This window comes from Leptodactylus fuscus, chromosome 5 (genome assembly GCF_031893055.1).
Source record: "Leptodactylus fuscus isolate aLepFus1 chromosome 5, aLepFus1.hap2, whole genome shotgun sequence".
NCBI classification, from domain to species: Eukaryota; Metazoa; Chordata; class Amphibia; order Anura; family Leptodactylidae; genus Leptodactylus; species Leptodactylus fuscus.
In genome coordinates, this window is record NC_134269.1 from 35,216,517 (window position 1) to 35,242,914 (window position 26,398).

The following is a 26,398-nucleotide window of genomic DNA, read 5'->3' on the forward strand; positions in this document are numbered from 1 at the left end:
CAGGGACCCAAACAGCAAGTAATGGCGACAAAGCCAAGTCATTTATTTTTCGCCCGTAATGACCCCTTTAAGACTATATGCAGATGTGCACCAATGGATGGATGATACCCAAAGGCAGACCGTGCCCTTCACAGACCCATACGTTTCATTACTGACCCAGGCCTACAAAATGGAGAGGATCTGGCCTGAGTTTTACCTCCCGACTCACGGTCACCTACACGGACATGTGATGATACACTATTGTATGGATGGGGCCATAGGAAAATATCTGGTCAGTGTGCTAGTGGTTACAATATGAGGAGGGCATATAAATAACAGAAAAACACATAGACTATAACACAGGCATGTAAATAACTACTAGGCCTCATTTATTTAGCCTTGTAACCCATAGCAACCAATAACAGCTCAGCTTTAATAGCTGTAAAGCAGTTTACAAAATGAAAGCTGAATTCTGATTGGTCGCTATTGCACAAGTCCATTATTTTGATTAGGGCAGAGTTGTTCATAGCAACCAATCAGGACACTTCTTTCATTTCTGCAGCTGCAATCTGATTGGTCGCTGTGGATTTTGGACTCTGTGAAGTGTAATGAGCACGGAAGTAAACTGCTCCCTGCTGCTGTAGAACTACAAGTCCCAGAAAGTCACATGACTTGTATGTTTGTGTAGAAGAGGCGGCTCCCGGTGTCTCCGCGGACAGGTAGCAGCGGCCACTCCTGCATTCCTGGGCCCCTCCTCTCCCACGTCTGTTCCTCTCTCTTCCCCCCTCCCTCAGCAGCCACAAGTCCTGCCCTCGTCCCCGGCTCTCCTGTCCCTGGGCATGGAGCTGGCACTGCCCCTTTCCTGGTATCTGTGGCTCTGCAGTCTGGGTGAGTTTGTGCTGCTGTATGTTATGTGCCCCTCCATGTTCTCCTCCTTCCTCTCGTACTTTCTGCCCCTCCTTTACTGTAAGGTCTCATCTCCTGCTCAAGCCTCGTCTCCAACCCTCCCCCTCCTCAGAGTGTAAGCTCTTGGGATCAGCAGCTCCCTCAGTCACTTCCTGACTACACAGTAACTAGAAGCTAAGGGTGTATTCACATGTGCAGGTTTAGATCAGTTTTTGAAGCTATAAAGGACAGATGTTACTTCTATTTTCATTCCACTCTTGATATGGTCTTCAAAAACAGCATCAAATAACCTGATCAAAACCTGCATGTGTGAATATAGACTTTTCAACTAATGATATGACCAAACCAAAGCAGTTTTCTATACAGAAATTAAAGGAATTCTACCATTAAAAAACTATTTTTTCTAGGTAACACGTCGGAATGGCCTTTAGAAATGCTATTCGTCTCCTACCGCGCCGTTCGTTCGATATACCGGTTTGTACCAGTATGCTAATTAGTTCTCTCGCAGCGATGGGGGCGTCCCCCAGCGCAGGAGATGTGATGGGGGCGTCCCCATTGCTGCTCAAAAACCGACTGCAACGCCTCCTCTATGTTCTTCTGTATCCTCCCCTTCCTTCTTCAGCTTGATGTCGGACGCCTGCGCAGTACGCTCTGTTCGGCGAAGACTTCAAGGAACATACTGCGCATGCGCAAAATTGCCGTGTCGGCACTATGGCCGTGGGCATGCGCAGTATGTTCGACAAAGTTCGCCGAACAGAGCGTACTGTGCAGGCATCCGACATCAAGTTGAAGAAGGAAGGGGAAGATACAGAAGAACATAGAGGCGGCGCTGCAGTCGGTTTTCGAGCAGCAATGGGGACGCCCCCATCACATCTCCTGCACTGAGGGACGCCCCCATCGCTGCGAGAGAACTAATTAGCATACCGGTGCAAACCGGTATTTCGAACGAACAGCGCGGCGGAGAGCACTTCCAAAGGTAGGAGACGAATAGCCTTTCTAAAGGCTATTCCGACGTGTTACCTAGAAAAAAAAAAGTTTTTTAATGGTTGAATCCCTTTAATGTCCAATATTTCAAAGGGGATTTCTGTGCTTATCAATTGATAATCTATCCTTAGGATAGGATTGTCAGGGGGCCGACATCCCGGTCCCTGCTGATTCAGTGTTTGGTTGAATGGGACTGAGTGTTTGGTCCCACTTGAATGGGACTGAGCAAACAGGCAATATAACCATTGAACACAACATCACATGGCCTGTGAAGTGGATGTTGCGTTGGTGTCTTCAAACAACTAATTTGCAGTAGTCACAGATGTCGCCCTCCCGACCCCCCCCCCAACCCCCCCGGTCATCAATTGATAAGCCCACAAACCCCTTCAGGCTAAGGGTCCATGTAACAAAGCACAACTAAAAAAAAAAATAGTGCGGAACCAAACCATTTTATTCTGCAGCATTTTCTTTCCCTATTAAATCTATCGGGAAATCACTTGCAGTTCTCCAGCTAAAAATTAACACGCTGTGATTTGTTTTTAAAAACATAGTTTTTCTAAGGGTTTTTTTTTTACCCCCACAATAAGTGGATTACCTGAAATGAAATCTCATTCACTTTGCTGATACTAAAAAACGTAGTTTTTTTTTTTTTTTTTTTCCACTGCAGCCCAAAACTACATTTCCGCTTGGGCTGTGGAGTCAAAGTTGGGACCAATATTGGTTGGAGTCAGAAAAAAGTTACCAACTCTAAATCCGGCTTTAAAGTAAAATGATTAATTATGTTTAATGATATTGTACAATTATTATATAATTAGATGTATAAGTTTGTTACATATTTACTTCCATAGGAACCGATCACTGGCTATTGACTGACTATGTCTGTCAGCCATTTGTGCAGGAGACAACGTTGGGGTATGGATAAATAGAGGAGTTGGAGTCAGTGGTTTGGCCTGTTTTCGGGAACTGGGAGCCTTATCCTTAAAAGGGGTTGTTTGAGCTTGATGCTGGGGCCCCATGGGACGTAAACGCCGCAATTTGCCCGAAGTGGAAATGCCACGGGAAAAATCGAGACGTTTTACAGTCAGGGCAAAGTGGATGGGATTCTAGCTGTGAGAAGAACTGCGATGCGTTGCCACCACGATTTATCCCACAGCGCTTTTTGCGACGAGATGCCCCGTGGGGGCCTTAGCCTAAAGGGGTTTTCCAGCCCCAAACTGAATTTTTTTTATACTGATGACCTATATACAACACTCGCACCCCACACAGATCTATTCTAGCATTCTGTAGGTGCTGAAAGCTGCTAGCGGCAGTGCCTCAAGTATTCAAGTAATAGCCGCGGTTCCGGTGAACTGCAGCACCACTACTATTACTTGAATCAGAGTGACACTGCACATGTTGTCTGTACACTAGCAGCTTCTGACTTCCAGAGGCTGCTAAAACTGATGATTTGTGCAGGGTCCAAGTGTCAAACCTCTACAGATTGAATACTGATGATCAGTTTTGTGTATAGGTCATCAGTAGCAAAATTTATTTGGGGATAAACCATAAATATCCCATTAGTGGTGGTCCAACAGCCCTGACAGATTTCAATGGGAGTTAAGCTGCTGTGACAATGTGCGGTTGCTGTAAAGGGGATGAAGCTTTCTGTTTACTGTGCAGATGATCGGCCCAAGGGTCAACTGTCGTCCCCACCACCACCCCCAATCATGTTTTTATGGCTTATCCTGAAGATAGACCATGAATCGCATAATCTCTACGATCTCGAGAATGTTTTGCTCCCCAGCACCATAGCACGACCCAAATACCCCATTGCTATAACATGTGGTTTATCAGGACATTTACACTACAGCCTGCAGACTGACAACATGCTCTAGTAGCACAGTCACAGATAATAAATCCCAAGTACGAGGCTTCATCACAAAGTGGCCACATCCTACAATAAACTGACATGAATGTCTGTCCTTCTCAGTACTGAGTGGAGCCTCGGGACTTCGCAGCTCTTTAGCGACTCTGCAGAATGAATCACTGGTGGAGAATGAAGAAACTTGTCAAGGAATTGTCCTTCTCTTCATCAATGAGACCGCCAATCTGGTAACCTTACCTTTATTATTACATGACAAGCTGATGGTATTAGGAGCTTTTGCTTTTCATTGATTTTTATTGAATTTTCCAATGTGGTTATAGTAGTAGATTCCCTAGTATGTGTACAGAGGCAAGTAAAATGCAAATTCCCCTGTCTATTGTATCCTAGAGATCCCTACAATGAATGGTGGACAGTGTATTCTATTTTACCATGGACATAGGGAATACTGTAAAACACATCAGTCCATATAAGTGAACAGAATGTTGGTCACAACTACACACTGTTGCTCTGTGCAGAAAAGGAAAGTTTTGTGATCACTAGTGAACAGTTGAACGCACAGAGATCAGACACTTTTAGGCTGAGTTCACATGGGGTATTTTGGTCAGGATTTTGAGGCCGTATCTGCCTCAAAATCCTTGCCAAAAAGATGGCTCCTATTGAAATCAATGGGAGCCGGTCAGTTCTTTTTTCGGGGGAGTGGTTTCTTCCGGCTCCCGGAAAGAAGAATGGACATGCTCATTCTTCAGGCGGAGTTACCTCGCGAATCTGCCTGAAGACACTCCCTGCTACCGACTAGGCTCATTCATTTGGGCCTAATCCGGAGCAGAGTGCGCGACTGGATGCCGGTGCACTGCACCAGCATCCAGTCGCAGTTACCCGTATTTTGGACCGGAACCTGAGGCAGCCTCCGCCTCAGATTCCGGACCAAAAAAACCCTGTGTGAACCCGGCCTTACCGTATTATTTGGAGAGCAGATGTCTTATTCACACTTCGGTATGTTGTGGATCCATGGTCTCCATGATAATCTACCCTACTATTTTCAGGTTATGTGCTGTCCGTGGTTGATCTGTTTTTGACGTCCATCAAACAGATCAATTTCTATTTTTTTTTAATTTCCTATACTTTACAATGTCTATGGCTTCATGAAAAATGGATGGCACCCAGATGTTGTCCTTGACTTTTTTTTTTTTTTTTTTTTTTTTTTTTTTTACACACCCATAGATTTTAAAGAGGATTTTTTTTTTAAATGCCAGGACAAGCAGGGGAGGTGAAAAAAAAAAAAAATCATACTCGCCTGTCCTCGGTGCTCCGTTGTCCTCCCGGCATGTTCTGGTCCTTCTGCTCCAGCTGTTTGGCCTCAGTGGTCACGTGTGGCTGGGACTTCCACCACACGTTAGCACGGGATTGAGAAGACCGGACTGTGCAGGGATGCAACAGAGCATTTTTGCCTGGACAACCCCTTTAATGGAGCACCAATGACCCTAAAAAGAAATAAAATAGAGCATGCCTCTGTTGAAGAACGAATGGAGGTCTGCACGTGCCCATTAACATAAATGTGTCCATATGCAGACTGTGATTATCACAGAGATCACAGAATGCAGATGTACAAATAAGGTCTAAGTGTTGTTAGTGATAAATCTCCTTTACCCTAGTCCTCCATGACAGATATATCCATCATTGAGATCAGGCAGATACTGGCCTTGTGTGTTCATGATCTTACCTGATCTTTCTCACCAGGTCCACCAGAGGTATAGACCTATTTCCTTCTTCCTACTGTGAAGACGTGAACACACTGCTGAAGTCAGGAATAGTAAGGCTGGGTTCACACTGGGCTTTTTGGTCTGGAACCTGAGGCAGAGGCCGCCTCAGGTTCCGGTCCAAAATACAGGTTGCTGCGACTGGATGCCAGTGTATTCCGCCGGTGTACTCCGCTCCAGATTAGGCCCAATGAATGGCCCTAGTTGGGAGGAGGGAGTGTCTTCAGGCGGATTCGCGAGGCAACAAATGAAACAAACGGCTCCCGGAAAAAAGAACTGGCCGGCTCCTATTGATTTCAATAGGAGCCGTCTTTTTTGGTCAGGATTTTGAGGTGGATGTGGCCTCAAAATCCTGACCAAGATACCCCATGTGAACTCAGCCTTAGATCACTCAGCTCACAGCCATCTAAGGTGTGTGGCCCCCTTAAGTAATATAGTCATTCTCTACATATAAACTGACAAGAAAGCAGATAAGCATAGTTCTAGCCAAGTAATATCTGTACACGTGAGGGGACAAAATGTAACATAAGTCTGTCTTCCTCTACATGCTGACTGATGCCATCTCAACCAGCTGGAGACTCATCACTGTAGAAAAGTACTGTATGACATTGTGAGTTTTCTAGTATTATATTTTCTATGAAGGAAAGCATAACCCAGCCGTTGCAAACCACAGCAAAGCAGTATAGGACCAGCCGGACTGATACACCAAATAGCAACTGCTTGCACTACATGTAGGGTACGGATTCCTTTCCTTGCTTGTATGTACATGCTTTGGTACCATCAATGGTTTATAGACAAGAGAGTTAGTTAGTAGTGCCTATGTTGTGTCCATGGGCAGCTTTAGTATAACGCAAAGTGCCCGTACCTCTGCATGTCAGATCCGTGTCCACTGGTTTATTAACATTTCCTCTGCTTGTTTGTACGGCTCTGATCTATTATTAGGAAATCCCGCTAATATGGGATTTAATAAGAGGCAGATTTAGGGCAGACATTGCTTTTAGGATTCTACATGAACATAACAAACAAGATAATAAAAGATGTTTCTAGTGGTTGAGGAACATTCCTTCTGGGATATGAAAACCCCTTAGATCTGTTTAGTCCTCTTTCCCTTTACTTGTTGTTGCAGGTGGTGGAGGTATCGGCTTATATTAGGGAGCCTTAGGGGCTAAAGTGTGTGATTTTATTTCCTTAAGCCACTTCTTTACAACATATTCCTAATACAGCCAGACTTGGTAGCAGGGGTACGCTATTAGTTAGTTGGAAATTGGCACATTTAAAGGGAACCTGTCAGGTCTGTTTTGGGCACTAAACCACCACAGGTCCTTATGGATTGGTGGCTTACTATCCCAAATAGCCTTATCCTAAGTACATATACTCCCACCACCTGCGTAGTAGGAGTACAAGTCCTGGGAACACAGGAGTTGGGTAATGATGATAATGGTTTTTTTTAACCTTGATCGTGGACAGTATTAGCATACAGCTATTTGGGACACTTAAGCACTGTAAGGACCTGTATGTGGTCTAGTTTCCCATATAGCTCTGCCAGGTTCCCTCTAAAAGGAAAATATTTCTTCTTAACTCCAAAGTTAAAGGGGTTGTCCCATCACAAGGATCCTATCTATACTGCTAGTTTATGTGGATTTAAGACTTTTCATAAATGCATTGCTTTATCAAAACTGCTTTGTTTGGCCGCTATCTTAATTTATTCACTTCATTGTTTACACTCCGTTTCTTTGGCCCTTGGGATTATCTGCTCATTTGTCAAGTGATGTAGTTGCCTGCTTTCAGAGGGGGAGGGGCTGGGAGCAGCTCTGAGCTGTTTGTGTCTGATAAGTATCGGAGCTTCTCAGATAGGGGAGGTGAGAGCTCTGGATTTCTGAGCTCTTATCAGTCGGTTTAATTGAATTTGGCTGATAAGGGCTGAGATAGGGAGTCCGTTACCTCTGCATGTAATGCAAACTGACTCAAATCCAGCTCTGCTACATTCAGCTTCACTCTGTGGTAATTAATTTACAACCAATCCCATGCAAGTGAAACCCCGCCCACCAATGTGCCGAGAAAAGCAGGAAGTGAAGAGAGCACAACAGCCTGCAGGTTAGTGAACAAGCGTCATGGGAATACCCCTTTAATTCCTTTATGACAACCTTGTGTCACAGAGACTTCCATAATCTCACTGCTCTTACAGTAAAGAATCCCCATCTATGATGGTAAAACTTCTTCTCTGTAGATCAACTACATTTACTGAAGGTTCGCTGACCTATGTCTACCATCAGGTGAAGTTTTGAGCTGAGCAGTGTCCTATATTCAGAAATGTTAACACATAACCTCTAGTTATAAATAACTTTTCATAAATTAATAGTACAGGGAAAAACTTTGTAATATATTTTATTACGTAGATCTGTTCCCTTCTTCAATTATTAAACTATTCTCCTACTCCTTATCTTGACTGCTTTGTTTACATTATATCTGTCTCAGCCTATATATTCCGCCTCACACATAGAGGTCCATGGAGAAGGGAGGGGTGAAGTAGGAGGCTGCCCTATTCTGTGCAATATTAGCCTCTTATCTACAAACATAGAATTTAAAGTATACAGAGAGTAGGAGCAGCAATTATATAGAGCTGTGTTGCGAACCTATGGCACTCGTGCCAGAGGGGTACTCAGAGCCCTCTCTGTTGGCATGCGTGCTGTCGCTCAGATTGCTCACTGATGGGGAGTCTAGTATAGGATGCAAATGCACATATAGCTGAAATCGGCTTACACTGACTGCAAAGTGTTACCTCTGCCCCAATGCAGGTGCGATGACATAAGTCATCGGCGCCTGCAGTGATAAGAGGGAAGACGCAACTTTCCTGTTCTTTGTGGGACTACAAGAAAGTAGCTTATAATACCAAAGATATAGGCTTTTTTTAATGTAGATTATGAGCCCCATATAGGGCTCACAATGTACATTTTTTTTTCCCCTATCAGTATGACTTTGTAGAATGGGAGGAAATCCACGCAAACACAGGGAGAACATACAAACTCCATGCAGATGTTGTTCCTAGAGGGATTAAAACCCAGGACTCCAGCGCTGCAAGGCTGCAGTGCTAACCACTGAGCCACCGTGTTTCCCTAAAGATACAGCCAATTTGAAGTGACCATCCCCTCTTTGGTAAATGCTACTACATCTTCACAATACAACTGTGTACAGACTTTCCTTAGTAACAGCTCAGTTAGAGAGTTGCTCGGGAGAATTGTACAGCCTGTTTTATAATAGAAAGGAAGTTAGATAGGTTGATAAAGTATGTTACAAAGATTAACACCAAACACCCCTTGACACAATAGCAGAAAAATAAAATAAAAAGGTGAGTTATACTTTAAGTATACAGTCCACCAATAACCCAAGCCTTTATAGTGTTTCATGGTATTTAATACAGAATTGTAGTTGTTTTTTCGGCTCAAGTGCCATATCTCTGCCCAAGCCCCTAAATCAAATCCCTCTGTGCTCGCTAAAGTGAAGTTCACCTAATATATTAGAGTTATTAACCAGCCCGCTACTACGGATGTCTTTAGTTACTACTTACACATGTATGCACACACACAGACACAGTTTACATGTAAATCGCTTTTTTCCATCCTGTTTCTCACGTTTGACGGTTTCCTCATACTTCTTAATTTCCTTCAGATCTTATCAGATTACAGCTATTAAATGAGCGGCTATTTTGGGATCTATTATTGCTATTTTTAGCTGTGGCCGGTGATAAAAAAGCACACCCATTCAGATAGGTTGTGTGTGGCTGTATGGACAAAAGGGGTGCTGAGTCTTTACTGACCTCCCATCCTACATGTAACTCCTGCAGCTTCCAGACAGGCCGCTTATGTAAAAACGCCATCTCTTATTTCAGTGTAATAATCTGCATTAGGAGCAGCGTGCAGATAAGGATGGAAGGTCATGTGACTGGCCTGTCCATCAGCGGCCTTCAGTTGGTCCATGACTTCAGACAGAAGCCCCAAAGACTGTAGGGAGTCGCGCCGGAGCCCAGGAGAGATGAGTAATAGAGGTGAGCGAACAGTGAAATATTCGAGATTCGATATTTGTTTCGAGTAGAGCCTCAATATTCAACTACTCAATCGAATATCGAATCCCATTATAGTCTATGGGAAAAAATGCTCGTTTCAGGGGAGACCACTATTCGACTAAAGGAGAGTCACCAAGTCCATGAGTAGCAGGAGGAGAGTGTTTAAGAGGAGCGCTGTGCAGTTAAAGCGCACGGACCCCATTATAGTTTATGGGGTCCGTGCGCTTTAACTGCACAGCGCTTGCAGTTGTGCTGATAAAAAGTCAGCTCCCTTGTAACCGCAAGCTGCCAGCTCTCCTGACTAGCAAGGACGAGCCTGCGGCAGAACCAGCGTTGATTTTCCACAGGTTCGTCCTTGCTAGTCAGGAGAGCTGGCAGCTTGCTGTTACGAGAGAGCTGACTCTCTTTCTCGGACCACAATGGAGACTGCTGTGGTCCGATCTTAGACTCTGCCTCCTCACAGACAAGCCTCCGGCAGGACCAGCGTTGATTGGCCGAATGCTGTACACTGGTCAATCAACGCTGGTCAATTCAATCCTATGAGAAAAAGTAAGCTCCCTCATAACAGCAAGCTGCCAGCTCTCCCGACTAGCAAGGACGAGCCTGCTGCAGAACCAGCGTTGATTTGCCGAATGCTATACACTCTATAGCATTCAGCCAATCAATGCTGGCTCTGAATCAAATATTTACTGCGAATAGCTAGTAGTATTCGATCGAGTACGAATATTTTGAATACCGTAGTATTCGATCCAATACCTACTCGATCAAATACTACTCGCTCATCTCTAATGAGTAACACTGTTTTATGTTTAATCACATCCCTTGGTTCTCTGGTTATTATACTCTGGAGTCTGAGAGACCCCACAGTATATTAATAGCGGATCCGATTAAAATGGTAGAATCCCGCAAATATTATTTATTTTTCGATTAATCGCCCAGCCGTATTATGAGGGTCTGTCTTTCTCTTCTCTTCAGTGGAGATTGTATTCTATGCGTTCTGCTTCAACGGTGTGTTGCCATTTTGTTAAAGATATATTGCTCATAGAGTGTCAGATATGCAATACCTTAATGCCTGCTCAGGTTCCGGTCCAAAATGCAGGTAGCTGCGACTAGATGCTGGTGCACTGCAGCGTCATCCAGTCGCGCACTCCGAATTAGGTCCAAATGAATTGGCCATTATTCTAGTAATTGTCTAATTTGTGCTCATTGACATATTCTATCACGCTACTTTATCCACTACATGGGGTTGGGTTTGGGTTCCTTCTTTTCCTTACAGAGGCCTCCAGCTTGTACCCGGTGTCTTATAGGTTAAGCATTGTTCCCTTGGATCATTGGGGTCTAAGCACGTAGTCAATATACAAAGCCAAATCTGAACTGACCTAAATAGAGTAGATGGAGAGCGCTATAAGAAGCCGCCCAGCATGCAGGTTACTGCCACAGCTGTCCGAGCAGGTACTTGTACTGCAGCAGAACCTGCGCTGCCGCTCACAAACACACACCTAGTAATTGTACCTTCCCAAAATAGGATGGCATTGATCAGCCACCGGGGAGCGCTTCTCTAGAGCCTAATGTGGCTTCAGCAGGGTGTCAGCATTACCCTGACAGTGAGGATGTGTATAAAATGGTATTGATCCATCTGCCATCTATTATGTGCTGCCCAAGAACTGCAGATACGGGGGAACATTGGGAGCCATGTGCAGTCTTATGGCCTGCCAGTGACTTACTATAGTCATCATTTATTATTCTGCTTTCTTTATGCAATGCCCTAGATCTTATCCCCAGGTACTTACATGGACCATTTATCACGGGTAAATTCAGTGTGGAACAAACCGAATAAATAAGCATGCAATTCTAAAAGCTCTCTCAAAACGGGAGGATATAAGTTCCAACATTATACAGACACCACGTGTATATTGTGTATTAGCGCCATTGAATGCTTCTTAGTCTGTTGTATATGACCTCCATAAAATCTTGCCTAGTTTGTATATTACCATGATAGAATATTCCTTAGTCTATTGTGTATATATTGTATAATAATTAGATGTATAGTTTGTTACATATTTACTTTCATTGGCAGTCCATCGCTGAATTAGAGGATTTTTACTGCTTTTGGCTAAGGCCCGGATCACATCTGCGTTTGGGCCGTTCTGTTCACCTCTCTGTATGAAATGTGCGGAGAGAAAAGTCTTGCAAGCAGCACTTTTCTTTCCGTATTTTTCGTGCGTAAACGGAACAGAAACCAAACGGACCCCATTATAGTCTATGGGGTCTGCGGGTTTCCCAAGGTAACCGCTTTTTTATGTGGATTAGGTTTTAATTCCCCAGTGGACTCCCCAATTGGAAACCCATGAGCCGATGTGAACTGGGCTTGACCGTGGCTATCCGCCATTTATGAAAGAATTGGAAGAGTTGGTTTGGCTTCGTGACTTCACAGCCTTGAGGACACAATTTACCCTTTGTAAATTGTAACAGCATCAATAGATGAGATGACACGAGGTGAAACTTCTCATCTCTGTTCTATCAGATCCGATCACAGGGTATCACTACAGTTAGGGCCCATTTACACAAGGTGGGGTGGTGACAAAGAGCCATCCCATTACAGAACTGTAGCCAACCCACAACCATGTACCTGTAGACATATATATTACCATTGCCATTTCTCAAGTGAGTGCAGCAATTTTGGCAAATCCAGCAGGAATAGAGCGGAAAAAGGAACCTATTGAAGTCAATGGGAGGCTTTTTTTCCACGCAGATTCTGATGCAAATTCCGTGTCAGAATCTACACCAGAAAACTCCGTGTGAATGGACCCTGAACCTTAACAAACAATAAATTATGGGACCGTTCACACTTCGGAAAATGTACTGACATTTTTAGGAAAAAGACATGGCCCGCACATCCCAGTCTTATACACTGATCTAGGCTTCTCAGCAAAATCTACAAAACTAAACACAAAGTTCTTAGTATACATATGGATCAAGGTGTATAACCCCACTAGTCAGTGCATGGTATGATGGGTGCATCCCCTATATAGTGGGTCCCTACTTTAGTGGGTGCGGCGGTGCACAACAACCACAGGGGGAGCAACCAAGCGGCCCAGAAACATCCCCAGGCTGTGGGCCACAGCAATGGCAGACACCGCATGGCATGGCACCATGTGAACAGATGTCAAAAAATTCCAAAAGGATTGAATCAGTAGAAGATTAAAACCACCTGGGCTAAAGGGGAGGAGAGCTGGTACCAAGACTGCAAGGAGACGGAATAAGGGATCCACGTATTGGCTCTCAGTCTTCTACATAGTAAGGTGTATTTTTGAAATCTGTTCACATGTGCAGTGCTGCATGGTGTCTGCCACTACTGTGGTGCTGTGCACGTGGGGTATTGTGTATAACGTCTGACCTATTCATAGAATAGGTCATCAGTCCCATGTCAGTCCAACTTCTGGCACCCGCACTGATCAGATGTTGGAAGAGGGCAATTGCCACTTCTTCTTCTCAGGCCAGTGACATCCTATTGTTTGGTCTGGTTGTCAGACCCACTCAAGTTTTATATTGATGACCTAATGTAAAGAAAGGTCATCCCTATCATAGTTCAGGAAAACCCCTTTAACTGAGATTTCCCCAATAGGGTTTATGAACACTGTTATGCAAGTAGATATGATTTAACCATTGTATATTTGTGTGTAGGTATGTGACACTCAGTGGAGCCCACAGTCTCCTCTTGCCCACGTCATATGTAAGGAATCAGGATGTGGAGCTCCAAATTCTACATGGACCCTGAAGTCTTCTCTGAAGAACTCCTATGGAGCAGTCCAAGGTGTACTCTGTAAAGGTGGGTGTGAAATACAATGGCATAGTCTACTACAAAGATGTCCTATTCTATATTTACTTCAGTCACTGATCACCTGGTATGGTTGTACAGTATCACTATTGTCTGTTGTATTTATATGCTGCACCTTCCTACATTTCCTCCCTCATCTCTGTCTACCGCCCAACCCGTGCTCTCCGCTCACTCAATGACCTAACACTTACATCCTCTATTATCAGAACCTCCCACGTTCGTATACAAGACTTCTCCCGAGCTGCACCACTTCTCTGGAATGCTCTACCCCGGACAATAAGATTAACTCCCAATTTCTACAGCTTCAAGCGCAAACTAAAGACACATCTTTTCAGACAGGCCTATCCCAATTCCTAATGTAAACCCTAGTGTACCGTAACTAGAAGACATAAAACAAACCCTCCTCTGTCCCCGCTCCAGCATTATCCCACACGATATGATGGTGTTTCAGACTAACTTTATATGTCCGGGCACCATCCACATGTTAAAGGACACGACTGGTGACGGCTCATAAAGTTTTATGTTTGTGTAATGACAGTCACCTCTATTACATTAATGTCTGACCCCCTGTATAAGCAATGCCGCCCCTGCTACCTCTTGTGTCACCCCCTCTACCTCATAGATTATAAGCTCTTGTGAGCAGGGCCCTCAGTCCCAGTGTGTGAAGTGACTATTTCTCTATAATGTATCTTTGTCTGCACTTGAACACTACAAATTGTACAGGGCTGCGGAATATGCTGGCGCTATATAAATAATATGTATTATTGTTGTTGTTGTTATTCACCTGTATTTCATTTTTGTGTACAGGAAACGAGTCTAGTGTGAACGAGTGCGAGAGTGGAGAAGAATTGCAGGTCTGCGATCCCCAGAGCATTGCTGGGGTCTCCTGTCTCCACAACATCAGCGACCGCATCGGTAATAACCAATGTTCATATCTATAGGTGATACTCTAAACTTTACCACTGTGTAGGTAAGTGGTCCCCATTGGTCAGTATCAGACAAATGTGTATGAGGGAGAGTAGAATAAGCCAGCTTACCTCCAAGAGAACAAAGGATCGGCTATTTGAAATTCATCATGGCTGATCCTTCTTTGCCCTGACATCATCGGTCTAGGGAAAGAAGCTGGGAGACCCCCATTTATATAAAATAATTGTCCGGTCCTCCCAAAATCCGCAGGTCTGACCAGCTTTGCTCTTATGTGTAATGTAGCCTATTGAACAATAGTCATGTGTGTATGCCCAATTACTCCATCTCTGTACAAAATATAGCGTAATGTTTCCCTTAAAGGGGTTGTCCCATCACAAGGATCCTATCTATAATGCTTGTTAATGTGAATGTAAGACTTTTCCTAAATACACTGCTTCAGCAAAACTGCTTTGTTTGTCCACTATCTTACTTTATTCAATTCTTTGAGGCCACAGCCCTGACTTATCTGCTCATGAGTCAAGTGATGTATCTGTTGCTCTCAGGGGGGACGGAGGAGGGGCTAAGTACACGGGAGCGAGCCTGTGTTTCTAGCTATTCCTGTGTCTGCACCACGTGACCTAGCTCCCTGCACTCAGATAGAGGAGAGGAGCTGCTTTCATTTCTGAACTTGTCTTCTGTTCTCCCACTTATCAGGCTAGCTAATTCAGTTGTGTTCATTATGGCAGAGACAGGCAGTCTCTGTATGTAACACAGAATGGAGTTGCTGCTGCCTGTACTTCATAGTCCAATATGGGTGGGCGGAGCTACACGCTAATTTGGGGTGGAGCTAAACGGCAGGTTGCATGTGAAACCCCGCCCACCAAATGATGCAAGAAACCAGGAAGAAAGATTTTACAGCAGTGAAGACTGGTGAGTATGTGATGTTGGAATACCCCTTTAATCCGTCCATTATCTGTACTTCTATGACTATTCATTCCAATAAATACAGATAATGTGAAGCTATATAGCCCTGCAACGTTTTGTATTTTATTTCCCATAATTTCTGTGAGAACCGAGTTACATAAAACTCAATCACCAGGGAACAGCAATTTCATTGTCTTAAATCTGTGACTTGTTTTCAAATAATGTTTGGCCTCTGGATCCAAAAATAACCGCAGTTTTTGTCTATCACGTCAACTTTTTAAGCTACGGGATACCCTCAAAAGCCATACAAAGTGTGCATATAAAGGAAAATAAAGTCAAAACTTACCAAATACACTGTTTACAAAGAATAATTTTATTCATACAAAGGCTATAATAGTTGCTGCAAGTTAAATTGTGTTCATGCAAATAGTTGTTTTTATATCAAACGGTAATTACATATTGGCTAAGCAAACATTTCTAGTCAGGAACATGGTAAGCGGGGTATCGGGGAGGAGAGTACTGTGTCTTTGACATGTTTTTTTTGTTTTTTTGACAGGGTTTTTTTTTTTCATACTGAAAGGATAGGCCATCAGTATGTGATCAGTGGGGGCACTATAAAATCCTGCATTGGACCGAGCCAGATGCAACTTCCTGTTTAAGCAATAGGCTATAGTGGCAGAGCCCGACTACTGCCCATCTGCACCTGTTAGGCTATGTTCACACTTCCACCTGGGGATTCTGTTCCCCATTTCGCTTTAAAATTGCAAAAAGAAAATTCATGCAAGGAGAGCATTTCTCTCTGCATTTTTTTGAACACAATATAGTCTATGGGGACTGCAGGTAACTGATTTTTAAGCGGATTAGGTGTCCATTCAGGGGTCCCCTATTCTGTGTATAGGTCATCAGTATAAAAAATGCTGTTTAGGCTGAGGCCCAACATTGTACAAATGCAGCTTTTGTGAGCCAAAGCCAGGAGAGGTTACAAAAAGAGTGGGAAATATATAAGAAGTAGGGTTGAGCCGATCTTGAAATTTCAGGATCGTTTTTAACCCTTTCCCGCCGATGGCATTTTTTGATTTTCGTTTTTGACTCCCCTCCTTCTAAACCCCATAACTTTTTTATTTCTCCACTCTCAGAGCCATATGAGGTCTTAATTTTTGCTTCATGATGCCATCATTAATTATTCTGTATAATGTACTGGGAAGCAGGAAAAAAATTCAGAATGGGGTGGATTTGAAGAAAAAATGCATTTCTGCGACTTTCTTACGGGCTTTGGTTTTACGGCGTTCACTGTGCAGCCAAAATGACATGTCCCCTGTATTCTGTGTTTCGGTACGGTTCCAGGGATACCAAATTTATATGGTTTTATTTACATTTTGACCCCTTAAAAAAAATCCAAAACTGTGTTAAAAATTTTTTTCCTAAAAGTCGCCATATTCCAACGGCAGTAACTTTTTTATACGTAAGTGTACAGGGATGCATAGGGCGTCTTTTTTTGCGGGGCCGGGTGTACTTTTTAGTTCTACCATTTTCGGGGAAATGCTATTGCTTTGATCACTTTTTATTCAAATTTTTATCAGAATCAAAACAGTGAAAAAACGGCGGTTTGGCACTTTTGACTATTTTTCCCGCTACGGCGTTTACCGAACAGGAAAAATATTTTTATAGATTTGTAGAGTGGGCGATTTCGGACGCGGGGATACCTAACATGTATGTGTTTCACAGTTTTTAACTACTTTTATATGTGTTCTAGGGAAAGGGGGGTGATTTGAACTTTTAATACTTTTTATATATTTTTATATTTTTTTTATATATATTTTTTTTAACTTTTTTTTTGCATTTATTAGACCCCCTAGGGGTGTTGAACCCCAGGGGATCTGATCACTAATGCAATGCATTACAATGCTAATGCATTGCAATGCATTGCAAAAAATCATCCTTTCTTTTGCAGGCTGCATAGACCAGCCTGCAAAAGAGAGAATTTGCAGACAAGCCTGGGAGCCTTGTAAAAGCTCCCGGCTGTCATGGCAACGTGACGTCGGACCTGGAGCATGCTCCAGGAGCCGGCGATCACCGGCAAAATGGCGGCGCCCATGCGCCACCGGGAAAATGGCGCCTCCGGCGCCTTTGACCGTGGCGCCGGAGGGGTCAATGCCTTCGATCGGTCCGGGGACCGATCGGAGGCATTACAGCCGGTTGTCTACTGCTTAAAGCAGTAGACACCCAGCGGCTATGGCAGCCGCCCGGCTCCCGGGCGGTCGCCATAGTTACAGACCCGACATGCGCCGTACTATTACAGCGCATGTCGGGAAGGGGTTAAAATCTGATTTCCGATCATTTTCCATTCGAACCCGATCCCAATGCAAGTCAATGGGATTTTTTAAATAATCGGAGATCAGATTTAAAAAACGATCCTATTCACTACACAGCATGTAGTCCAAAAATTGATTAAATTTTTGGACCCCACGCTGTGTAGTGATTAACCCCCCGCCACCCCCCCCTGGTGTTTGCTTACCGGCAGCTCCCAGTTCTTCTTTGTCCGGTCCGGTCCTCTGTTCTTCACGTCTTCAGAGCGCCCTGCCCCCCCGCCTCCCTAGACTAGTATTGTAGAGATGCAGGGAGTTGGCGGGGCTTGGTGCGGCTGGAGAGTGTGGGCGGGGAGACGTGAGTGCATCACTCACATCTCCCCTCTCAGTACCCGCCCACACTCTCATAAGCCCGCCTTCTCTAAAATACTAGTCTATGGAGGCGGGGCGCATGTCGCTCTGAAGCCACATGAAGTACAGAGGAACGGACCAGCAGAGGACAGCGGCAGCACTTCTGAGCAGGTAAGTTGAGCAAAGTTCACGAGTAGATAGATATTACTGTACATTGACTTGTCTAGTAGATAGACAAGTCAATGTACAATAGTATCTATCCACTCGTTAACTTGCCTTGTCATCCTCACAGCAGCGCAGCACACATTGATTTACCGCAGCCTGCCACTCTTCTGCTTCGTCCCTATTTTACCGTATATTCAGCTGAGTATAGAGTAAAACAGGGACGAAGCAGAAGAGTGGCAGGCTGTGGTAAATCCTTAGGAATGAATGGATGCAGCCAGCACGCAGGGGGTTAAGCGGCCGCAGCTTCCATTCATTCCTATGGGTGCTAAGCTTTTCCCACAATGATTGGCCAGTAGCCAAGCATTGTGGGAAATAAGCCCCGATCTCAATCCTGCCCGAAAAGATCGGGATCGGAATTCCGAATGCAATCGTGAAATTTTCTTGATCGAAATCCGATCTTTTCCGATCCCGATCGCTCAACCCTAATAAGAAGCTCTTATACTTCTCCCTTCTGCACAATCCACTTCTAGCTTTTGCTAATAAAAAACTGCAGCAAAATCTGCAACAAAAAAACCTTCTGGCCTCAGCCTTAAGCTGGAAAACCCCTATAATGCTGTATGAACCTGCTTTACATACTTTCCCACTGGACAACCCTTCTAATATCCCTTGATAGAGAATAAGCCTGCCTAACCTTTTCACTGGAAAATCCTATTTAGTTGTGGTTTTGGATTATTGCAGTTTTGTTTTCACCATTTTATGGGAAATTATATTATTCATAATTTATTTTTGCCATCAGATCTTCCTCAGAGCATAGAATTAGTTGTAGGATTCGTGCACAATAGCATCATATAAATGCCAGCAATAGGACACGTGCGATGTATAGAGGTCATGGCCTGTATTCATACATGCGGGTTTGGCCACATGCTAAAATTGTCATCATGTTCCCTTTGACTTATCTTACTGAAATGTGAATCATGGATGCAGTCATCCCGGCATGTCACCCGATAAGATGTGAATTGTCCTCCTGTAGTCAGAAATCCTTTCATGACGTGTTCATTACACTTCTAGATTTCCTAGAAGCCATCATCCATGAATTATGTTTTTTCTGATATTAAGATGTAGCGGAGCAGTGAATCAATAGACCTCACACCATAGCTACATGACCACATGAGAACTAGACTGTGTGCGGACACCCCTGTTACAGGGGAATGGTAACGTCCATGTCAATTTAGTCATTAAAGGAGTCATCCACTTTCTACAATTGAAGTCTTAGCTTTAGGATAAGCCATCACTAATAGATCTTTGGAAGTACCCCAGACGGAGGAACCACTGATCTGTGGAGGGCCCCGATTGTCTGAACCCCGCAGATTTAATATTGAAAGGATAGGCCATCAGTTTTAGAAAGCGGATATCTCTGTTACCTGGTATAGATGAGTGTCACTGGTTCAGATGTGTAATCCATGCTGAGCAGAGGCAAGTAGGTGGAGTTGTAGCTGAGTTGTCACCTAGGCCGTATACTCAGTAGATTGATCTTTCTGTATTGACTTCTAATTTCTATTAGGTTGATTCATTAGGATTTCGGTGATTGATATCATTCGTATTTGTTTTCTTTACCCAACAGATGTGAACACTTGGAGACTGTCCAGAGGACGCACGGCTTGTGACGGCCATGTAGAGGTGTATACAGGTGACAGATGGAGCCCTTTTTGCTTCAACATCATTAAGAAAATGGATGCGTCTCTGCTTTGTCAGCAGGTAAGCGGAGGGTTTATTACAGCAGAATCTTTATATATGCCTCTTGTTTGCTTTGTGTATGGTGGGTATATTAATCTGTAGCTAGGTAGAGCTTCCATTTAGGACATCTGGGGGCCTGTACCCTGGTCTTTAACCCCTTCCCGACATGCGCCGTAATAGTATGGCGCATGTCAGGTCTGTAACTATGGCGACCGCCCGGGAGCCGGTCGGCCGCCATAGCCGCCGGGTGTTTACTGCTTTAAGCAGGAGACAACCGGCTCTAATGCCTCCGATCGGTCCCCGGACCGATCGGAGGCATTAACCCCTCCAGCGCCGTGGTCAAAGGCACCGGAGGCGCCATTTTCCTGGCGGCGCATGGGCGCCGCCATTTTGCCCGGGATCTCCAGCTCCTGGAGCATGCTCCAGGGCCGACGTCATGTTGTCATGACAGCCGGGAGCCTGTACAAGGCTCCCATGCTTGTCTGCAAATTCTCTCTTTTGCAGGCTGCTCTATGCATTAGCATTGTAATACATTGCATTAGTGATCAGACCCCCTGGGGTTCAACACCCCTAGGGGGTCTAATAAATGCAAAAAAAAAATTTAAAAAAAAAGTAAAAAAAAATATAAAAAGTATTAAAAGTTCAAATCACCCCCCTTTCCCTAGAACACATATAAAAGTAGTTAAAAACTGTGAAACACATACATGTTAGGTATCCCCGCGTCCGAAATCGCCCGCTCTACAAATCTATAAAAATATGTTTCCTGTTTGGTAAACGCCGTAGCGGGAAAAATAGTCAAAATTTCCAAACCGCCGTTTTTTCACGGTTTTGATTCTGATAAAAATTTGAATAAAAAGTGATCAAAGCAATAACATTTCCCGAAAATGGTAGCACTAAAAAGTACACCTGGCCCCGCAAAAAAAGACGCACTATGCATCCCCGTACACTTACGTATAAAAAAGTTACGGCCGTCGGAATATGGCGACTTTTAGAAAAAAAATTTTTTAACACAGTTTTGGATTTTTTTTTAAGGAGTCAAAATGTAAATAAAACCATATAAATTTGGTATCCCTGGAACCGTACCGAAACACAGAATATAGGGGACATGTCATTTTGGCTACACAGTGAACGCCGTAAAACCAAAGCCCGTAAGAAAGTCGCAGAAATGCATTTTTTTCTTCAAATCCACCCCATTCTGAATTTTTTTCCTGCTTCACAGTACATTATATAGAATAATTAATGGTTGCATCATGAAGAAAAATTTGTCCCGCAAAAATTAAGACCTCATATGGCTCTGGGAGCGGAGAAATAAAAAAGTTGTGGGGTTTAGAAGGAGGGGAGTCAAAAACGAAAATCAAAAAATGCCATCGGCGGGAAGGGGTTAAGAACCTGCAGGTGGTTTAGTTTCCCAAATTGTTCTGACAGGTTGCCTTTAGGCCACATACACATGACCGTTTGCAGTTTATGGGTCAGTAAAAATCGCATGGATGAGACACAGATTGGTATCCCTGTGTCATCTGTCATTTTCACTTCAACTATATGCCTGCCCTATATTTTACTGCTCTTTTCTGTGGACCAGACACACATCTGTAAAAACTATGGATGTGTGTATAGTGCTATAGAAATGTATGGGTCAATCATATACTGTATGTGACCTATGAAGGAATAGGGGAGTGTAGTTCACTCGTATTATTCTCTAATTAAAATCCGTCTTGGACAGATGAGTGGCGTACACAAACCAAAATAGAGGTCAGCCACATTGTATTACAGCAATAAACCACATTGTTTGGCAGTTATGACCAATTTTTGTGTGTTTATTATATTGTGCTTTTTGAGGGTGTTGCTGACCTTCACTTTGGTTTGTGCACGCTACTCATCTGTCCAAGGCTGACTTTAATTAGAACATAATATGGGTGAACTTACACCACCCTAATAATTCAGAGGCCACAGGTCCCCGTTTTTCATAACCAGCCAGATAAGATAAAGCAGCAGCAGACTAGCATTACCAGGGTGAGGAAGAACATGATTTTTGGGTTTTCCCAGTCTAGTAGTAAATAAATACCCTCACACCCTTATTGATCATTTTATTGAAATAAAAAAAACCCAAATCAAGTCCGTTGAATCCTACGTTGTCCAAAAGCAGATCTGCATAAACAAAAGCAAAGAAAACCAGAAACACAGTAATAAACCTAAATAATGCAGCTATACTTACCTCTCCTGGTCCAGCAGTGCTCCCTGTTGGGGTGGGAGGCACAGAGAAGGACATTATACTCTGAGGCACAGGGGACATTATACTGTGTGTATAAGGATTACTTGTGATCAGTGACTGACCGCGAGTCACCCTTCCTAGTTCAGACTCTTGCGTCCCTGCATTGGGGGTTAATAGCTGTCATTGACTTATAGTAACCAAGGCCATGTGGTGTGGTCCGGGTTTATAATACAGGTTACAAGAAGACAGACGAGGTTTCTGCTGCCCCTAGCCATCTCCCTCCTTTTCTGCAGCGTTGCTATTCCAAGAGCTGGTGCCTGTGTGGGCAAAGATGAATTAAATAACATGGCTGCAGACAACACAGCAAGGGCTACATTTGCATCAGGCTGAATTCGTTCTCACATAGATGTCTATGGAGTATAGTTCAGTGACCTATGATTCTCAATCTGACCAGGCAAAATCTACATGAAATAACGCAATGGTCCCTGTCTTTCATATTACATAGGGTAAGACAGAAACTTCGGTCACTAACTACTGCTGAGCAGATAGTTGTTGTCACACAGTTATGGTAAAGGAGATCACAGCTCACCGTCACTGTATAATTGTAGTGTCTCAGGTTTAGGAGAGAGAAGGGTTAATACACTTTCTGACAGCAGGTAGATGTAGTACAGTCTCTAGCTGCCCATGGGATGCTGCGCTCAGAGCAAAGACAAAGAGAAGTATAAAAGCCAAGATGGTGTCCGATCACAAAGTTGGTAGCAGGGATACATGAAAGAAGTCTGGAGAGTGACAGAGAATCAGGTAAGGGGTGCAGGGATAGAAAGAAAAGTTTTTGCTGGAGTACTACTTTAATAAGATTTATTATAAAGTTTCTTATCTTCACCTGTACTATTCTTTTATGAAATGTTGTTTATAACTGGAGGTATGCTGTAAGATATATGAAGGGGAAGGTTATATAAAGTGGTAAGTAGTATATGGCGCCAGGTGAATGCACAGTTGGCATCGCTAGTTACAGTCATATGATTGAAGTCCCTGGTCTCACCCTGTCCTGTCTTCTCCTCACCAGGTGGGTTGTACACCGCAGTCCCCTCTCTTCACACCACTTAATAAGGTCAAGTCCTCTGTGGAGCCCGTGGCGTTTCAGTGTCAGGAGAACGGGAGCTCTCTCTGGGAATGTGACAGCTATGAGGTTCAGACATGCACTTATGGCCTGGCGACTTACCTGCAGTGTAACCGCCCTCGGTAAGGCCTTCATTATATCCATGAGGAGTGAGTTTTCATATCACTTTTTAACATGTGCTCAAATATGGATATTCAATAAGAAGGAGTGTTTGCTACTTGTTTGGTCCAGGTACTTCGATTTCCCCCTAACACTGCAAAGACATACTGATAAGGAATTTATATGGGTGTAGTGATGACAATATCTGCACAGGGCTGCAGAATATCTTGTATTGTAGTTTAGAGAAGGCCAAAATTGAATCAACTGGACAAATGTGTTATGTCTGATATATTAACAACTAGGTGAGCTCTTCCACTTTGCAAACTGGCATGTCTGGCACTGTCCAGTCAGAACTGACCGTCTTCCATACTTATTTTGGTAAAAAATGGGGTCTTTTGAGTCCTATCTAGAGATGAGCGAACAGTAAAATGTTCGAGATTCGATATTCGTTTTGAGTAGCCCCTCAATATTCGACTACTCGAATCGAATATCGAACCCTATTATAGTCTATGGGGGGAAAATGCTCGTTTCAGGGGTAGGCAACGTTCGATCAAATTATACTTACCAAGTCCACGAGTGAGGGTTGGGCTGGATCCTCCGAGCAGTCTTCTCCGTGCAGCGTCCCCGCGGCATCTTCTGGCTCTGAATTCACTCTGCCAGGCATCGGACCTGGGCAGAGCCGACTGACGCACTACAAGCGGGCATGCGCAGTCGGCTCTGCCCAGGCCCGATGCCTGGCAGAGTGAATTCAGAGCCGGAAGACGCCGCGGGGAAGCTGCATGGAGAAGACTTCTAAAGGTAGGAGAAGAACCAGCGTTCATTGGCCGACTGTATAGCATTCGGCCAATCAATGCTGGTTCTGCATCAAACTTTTCCATTCGAATAGCGAGTGGTACTCTATCCAGGACGAGTATTTTGAATACCATAGTATTCGATCGAATACCTTCTCATCTCATCTCTAGTCCTATCCCCAGGAACACCCAAAATCTGCAGGGAGAGCTTACTTTTAGAGTTTGGAGACACCCTGCCCCTTTTCTGGCCAAGACAGGCCAAAATCTCCATTTGGGGGCATCCCGCCAATTTTTGGACTATGTATTGTCAGATTGCGTAGGGATACACCTTATTGAAAAGAGGAATGATAACTCCCAGTAGCAGAATAACTCAGATGCAATGGGCAGCAAAGACATTAGTCTTAGTGTTACGTTATAATTCCTTGGTTAGAGTCAAGTGTATAAACGGGTAAAATGATATAAATTTAGAAAGATGTGAATATGGAAACCACACCAACCATCTGGATCTAATGTAACATGGAACACCGACAAGTTTATTCTTCCTTTTGTAAGTAATATATTTGCTAGACCAAGACTGTCTCCACCTTTGAGTATGAATGTTGTTAGAGGGTGATCATGTTATTTGAGGAAATGCTCTCTTACCCTTGTTTTGCTCTTTGTCCCCAGAATGGAGGAGTCATGGCTTGTCTGGCTCACCATATGCCTCAGTGTCATAATGATCATGATTTTCTGCTGGCTTCGGGTGTTCAAGTCTTGGAAATGCTGTACCCAGTGTCTGCACAAGAACGTGCTTTCTCTGTTCCATAGAAGATCCCACTCCCGTCATGAGACTCATTCACGGAGGAATATTTATCACAGGGAACCGCCCAACCTTAATGTCCAGGAATCCAATAGTCCTCCATCTTCTCCAGGAGTCATCCAGGATCCAGGTGGTACGTTTTATACACATATAACACGTTGCTTGAGGCCAGTTGACACTTTAGTGAATCTGCTGCCTTCAAACTGTGTGCCGTGTCTATGGAGGGTACATGAGGTACAGGTGATGGTTTATATTACTGTCGCTGACTTCCTAATTGCTGTATATACAGCACTGTGTGGGAGCCGCCATGATGTGACTTTTCTGCCAGCGCCGCAGTCATGTGATCTGCTGAGTGTCAGACATTGCTATGTCTTAGAGGACTGCAGCAGGCCTTAACAAAACTCACTGCTGCGGGGCTCCCTGATCTCTGGGGCCCCACACAATTGCATAGTATGCGTTAATTCTTAGTATTTTGTATCTTGCCTGCTCCTCATGTCCTGTATTGCTTGTTACATGTATTCTGATTAGCTTTTCTTCTGCTTTTGTTTTGGTACAGAAGTGAACGCTCTACTGGCTCCTCATGGTTTCCGTCTGAATAACACAATCACCCCGCCGCCTAGCTACATGCACGCCCTACGCGTTTTGTCGCGACCTCTGGAGAACACACAGACTCCGCCCCCAAGCTACCTCGAAGCACTTAAGATCCTGTCCCGTCCAGTTTTAGTTCACGTTAATGCAACAGAGTGTCATGAAGAGAAAGAGGATCTGGACGTTCTTACTGTTAAAGAGAAGGAAGAGGGATCTTAGTGATTTTATACTGTGATGAACTGTATTTATAGATATGAACTGAGCTTTTTATAAAGATATTAGTAGTAAATTCCTCAATCTGTGAGTCTCATTCCCCAGCGGTGTCCAACTCTTAGGTCCCATGCCCATGACCCAAGTCATCCAAGTGCCTTCTGTTTAAAAAACCAGAATCCCTTCAGCCTGCACACTCCGCAATGTGCATGAGGCCTTAGCTTATTACATATACTCACCAAGCATTGGTGCCTTGGGCTTTATCAATTGATGACCTATGCTTAGGATAGGTCATCAATTGAAGATCATTAGTAGTCCAGCACCCAGGGCCTCATCGAATTAGGTGTTTGGAACAGTAGTGTCGCTCACTGAGTACCACTTCTGCTTCATCGACCACGTGGCGTCATGTTCATTGGTCATTTGCCATGTTTGTAGCTCAGTCCCGTTTAACTGAATGGGCTGTAATACCAAGCACAGCCTCTATACAAATATAAGATAAGATGATCCTTTACTAGTCCCACAGTGGGGAAATTTCAGTATGTTACAGCAGCATAGTAATACAGATACAGGATAATACACAGTAATATATTACAGATGTAGACACACATATTCTGAGAAGAGAAGATATACTAGGAGTCCATAGCAGCTAAGGAACAGAAGAGAAAGAAGAAAGATTTCATAGTCATAATCATTAGTTCTCTGTGCGGAGTGATCTTCGCTTGGTCTGATGTAGATTATACAGCCTGGTCGCGGTTGGAAGGAAGGACCTGCGATAGCTCCTTCTCACACTTGGGGTGGAGCAGACGGT

At 43.9% G+C, this 26,398-nt stretch overlaps 1 protein-coding gene across 1 annotated transcript; it reads left to right on the top strand.

The window, feature by feature from the left end:
* The first annotated feature begins 778 nt into the window (after positions 1-778).
* Positions 779-25,638, top strand: LOC142202636 (CD5 antigen-like). The gene is made up of 8 exons (XM_075272863.1): positions 779-867; positions 3,839-3,960; positions 13,235-13,379; positions 14,196-14,303; positions 19,662-19,795; positions 23,050-23,225; positions 24,660-24,925; positions 25,349-25,638. The coding sequence occupies exons 1-8, from the start codon at positions 819-821 to the stop codon at positions 25,597-25,599; spliced, it is 1,251 nt and encodes a 416-aa protein (XP_075128964.1). The 5' UTR covers positions 779-818; the 3' UTR covers positions 25,600-25,638.
* Positions 25,639-26,398: the final 760 nt, after the last annotated feature.

What these genes read in the sequence shown, in the direction of transcription:
- LOC142202636 (XM_075272863.1), top strand. Translation starts at nt 819, where the DNA reads ATGGAGCTGGCACTGCCCCTTTCCTGGTATCTGTGGCTCTGCAGTCTG. An exon ending in CAACATCAGCGACCGCATCG is followed by an intron (nt 14,304 to 19,661) that starts GTAATAACCAAT and finishes TTTACCCAACAG; the next exon opens with ATGTGAACACTTGGAGACTG. An exon ending in CGTCTCTGCTTTGTCAGCAG is followed by an intron (nt 19,796 to 23,049) that starts GTAAGCGGAGGG and finishes TCTCCTCACCAG; the next exon opens with GTGGGTTGTACACCGCAGTC.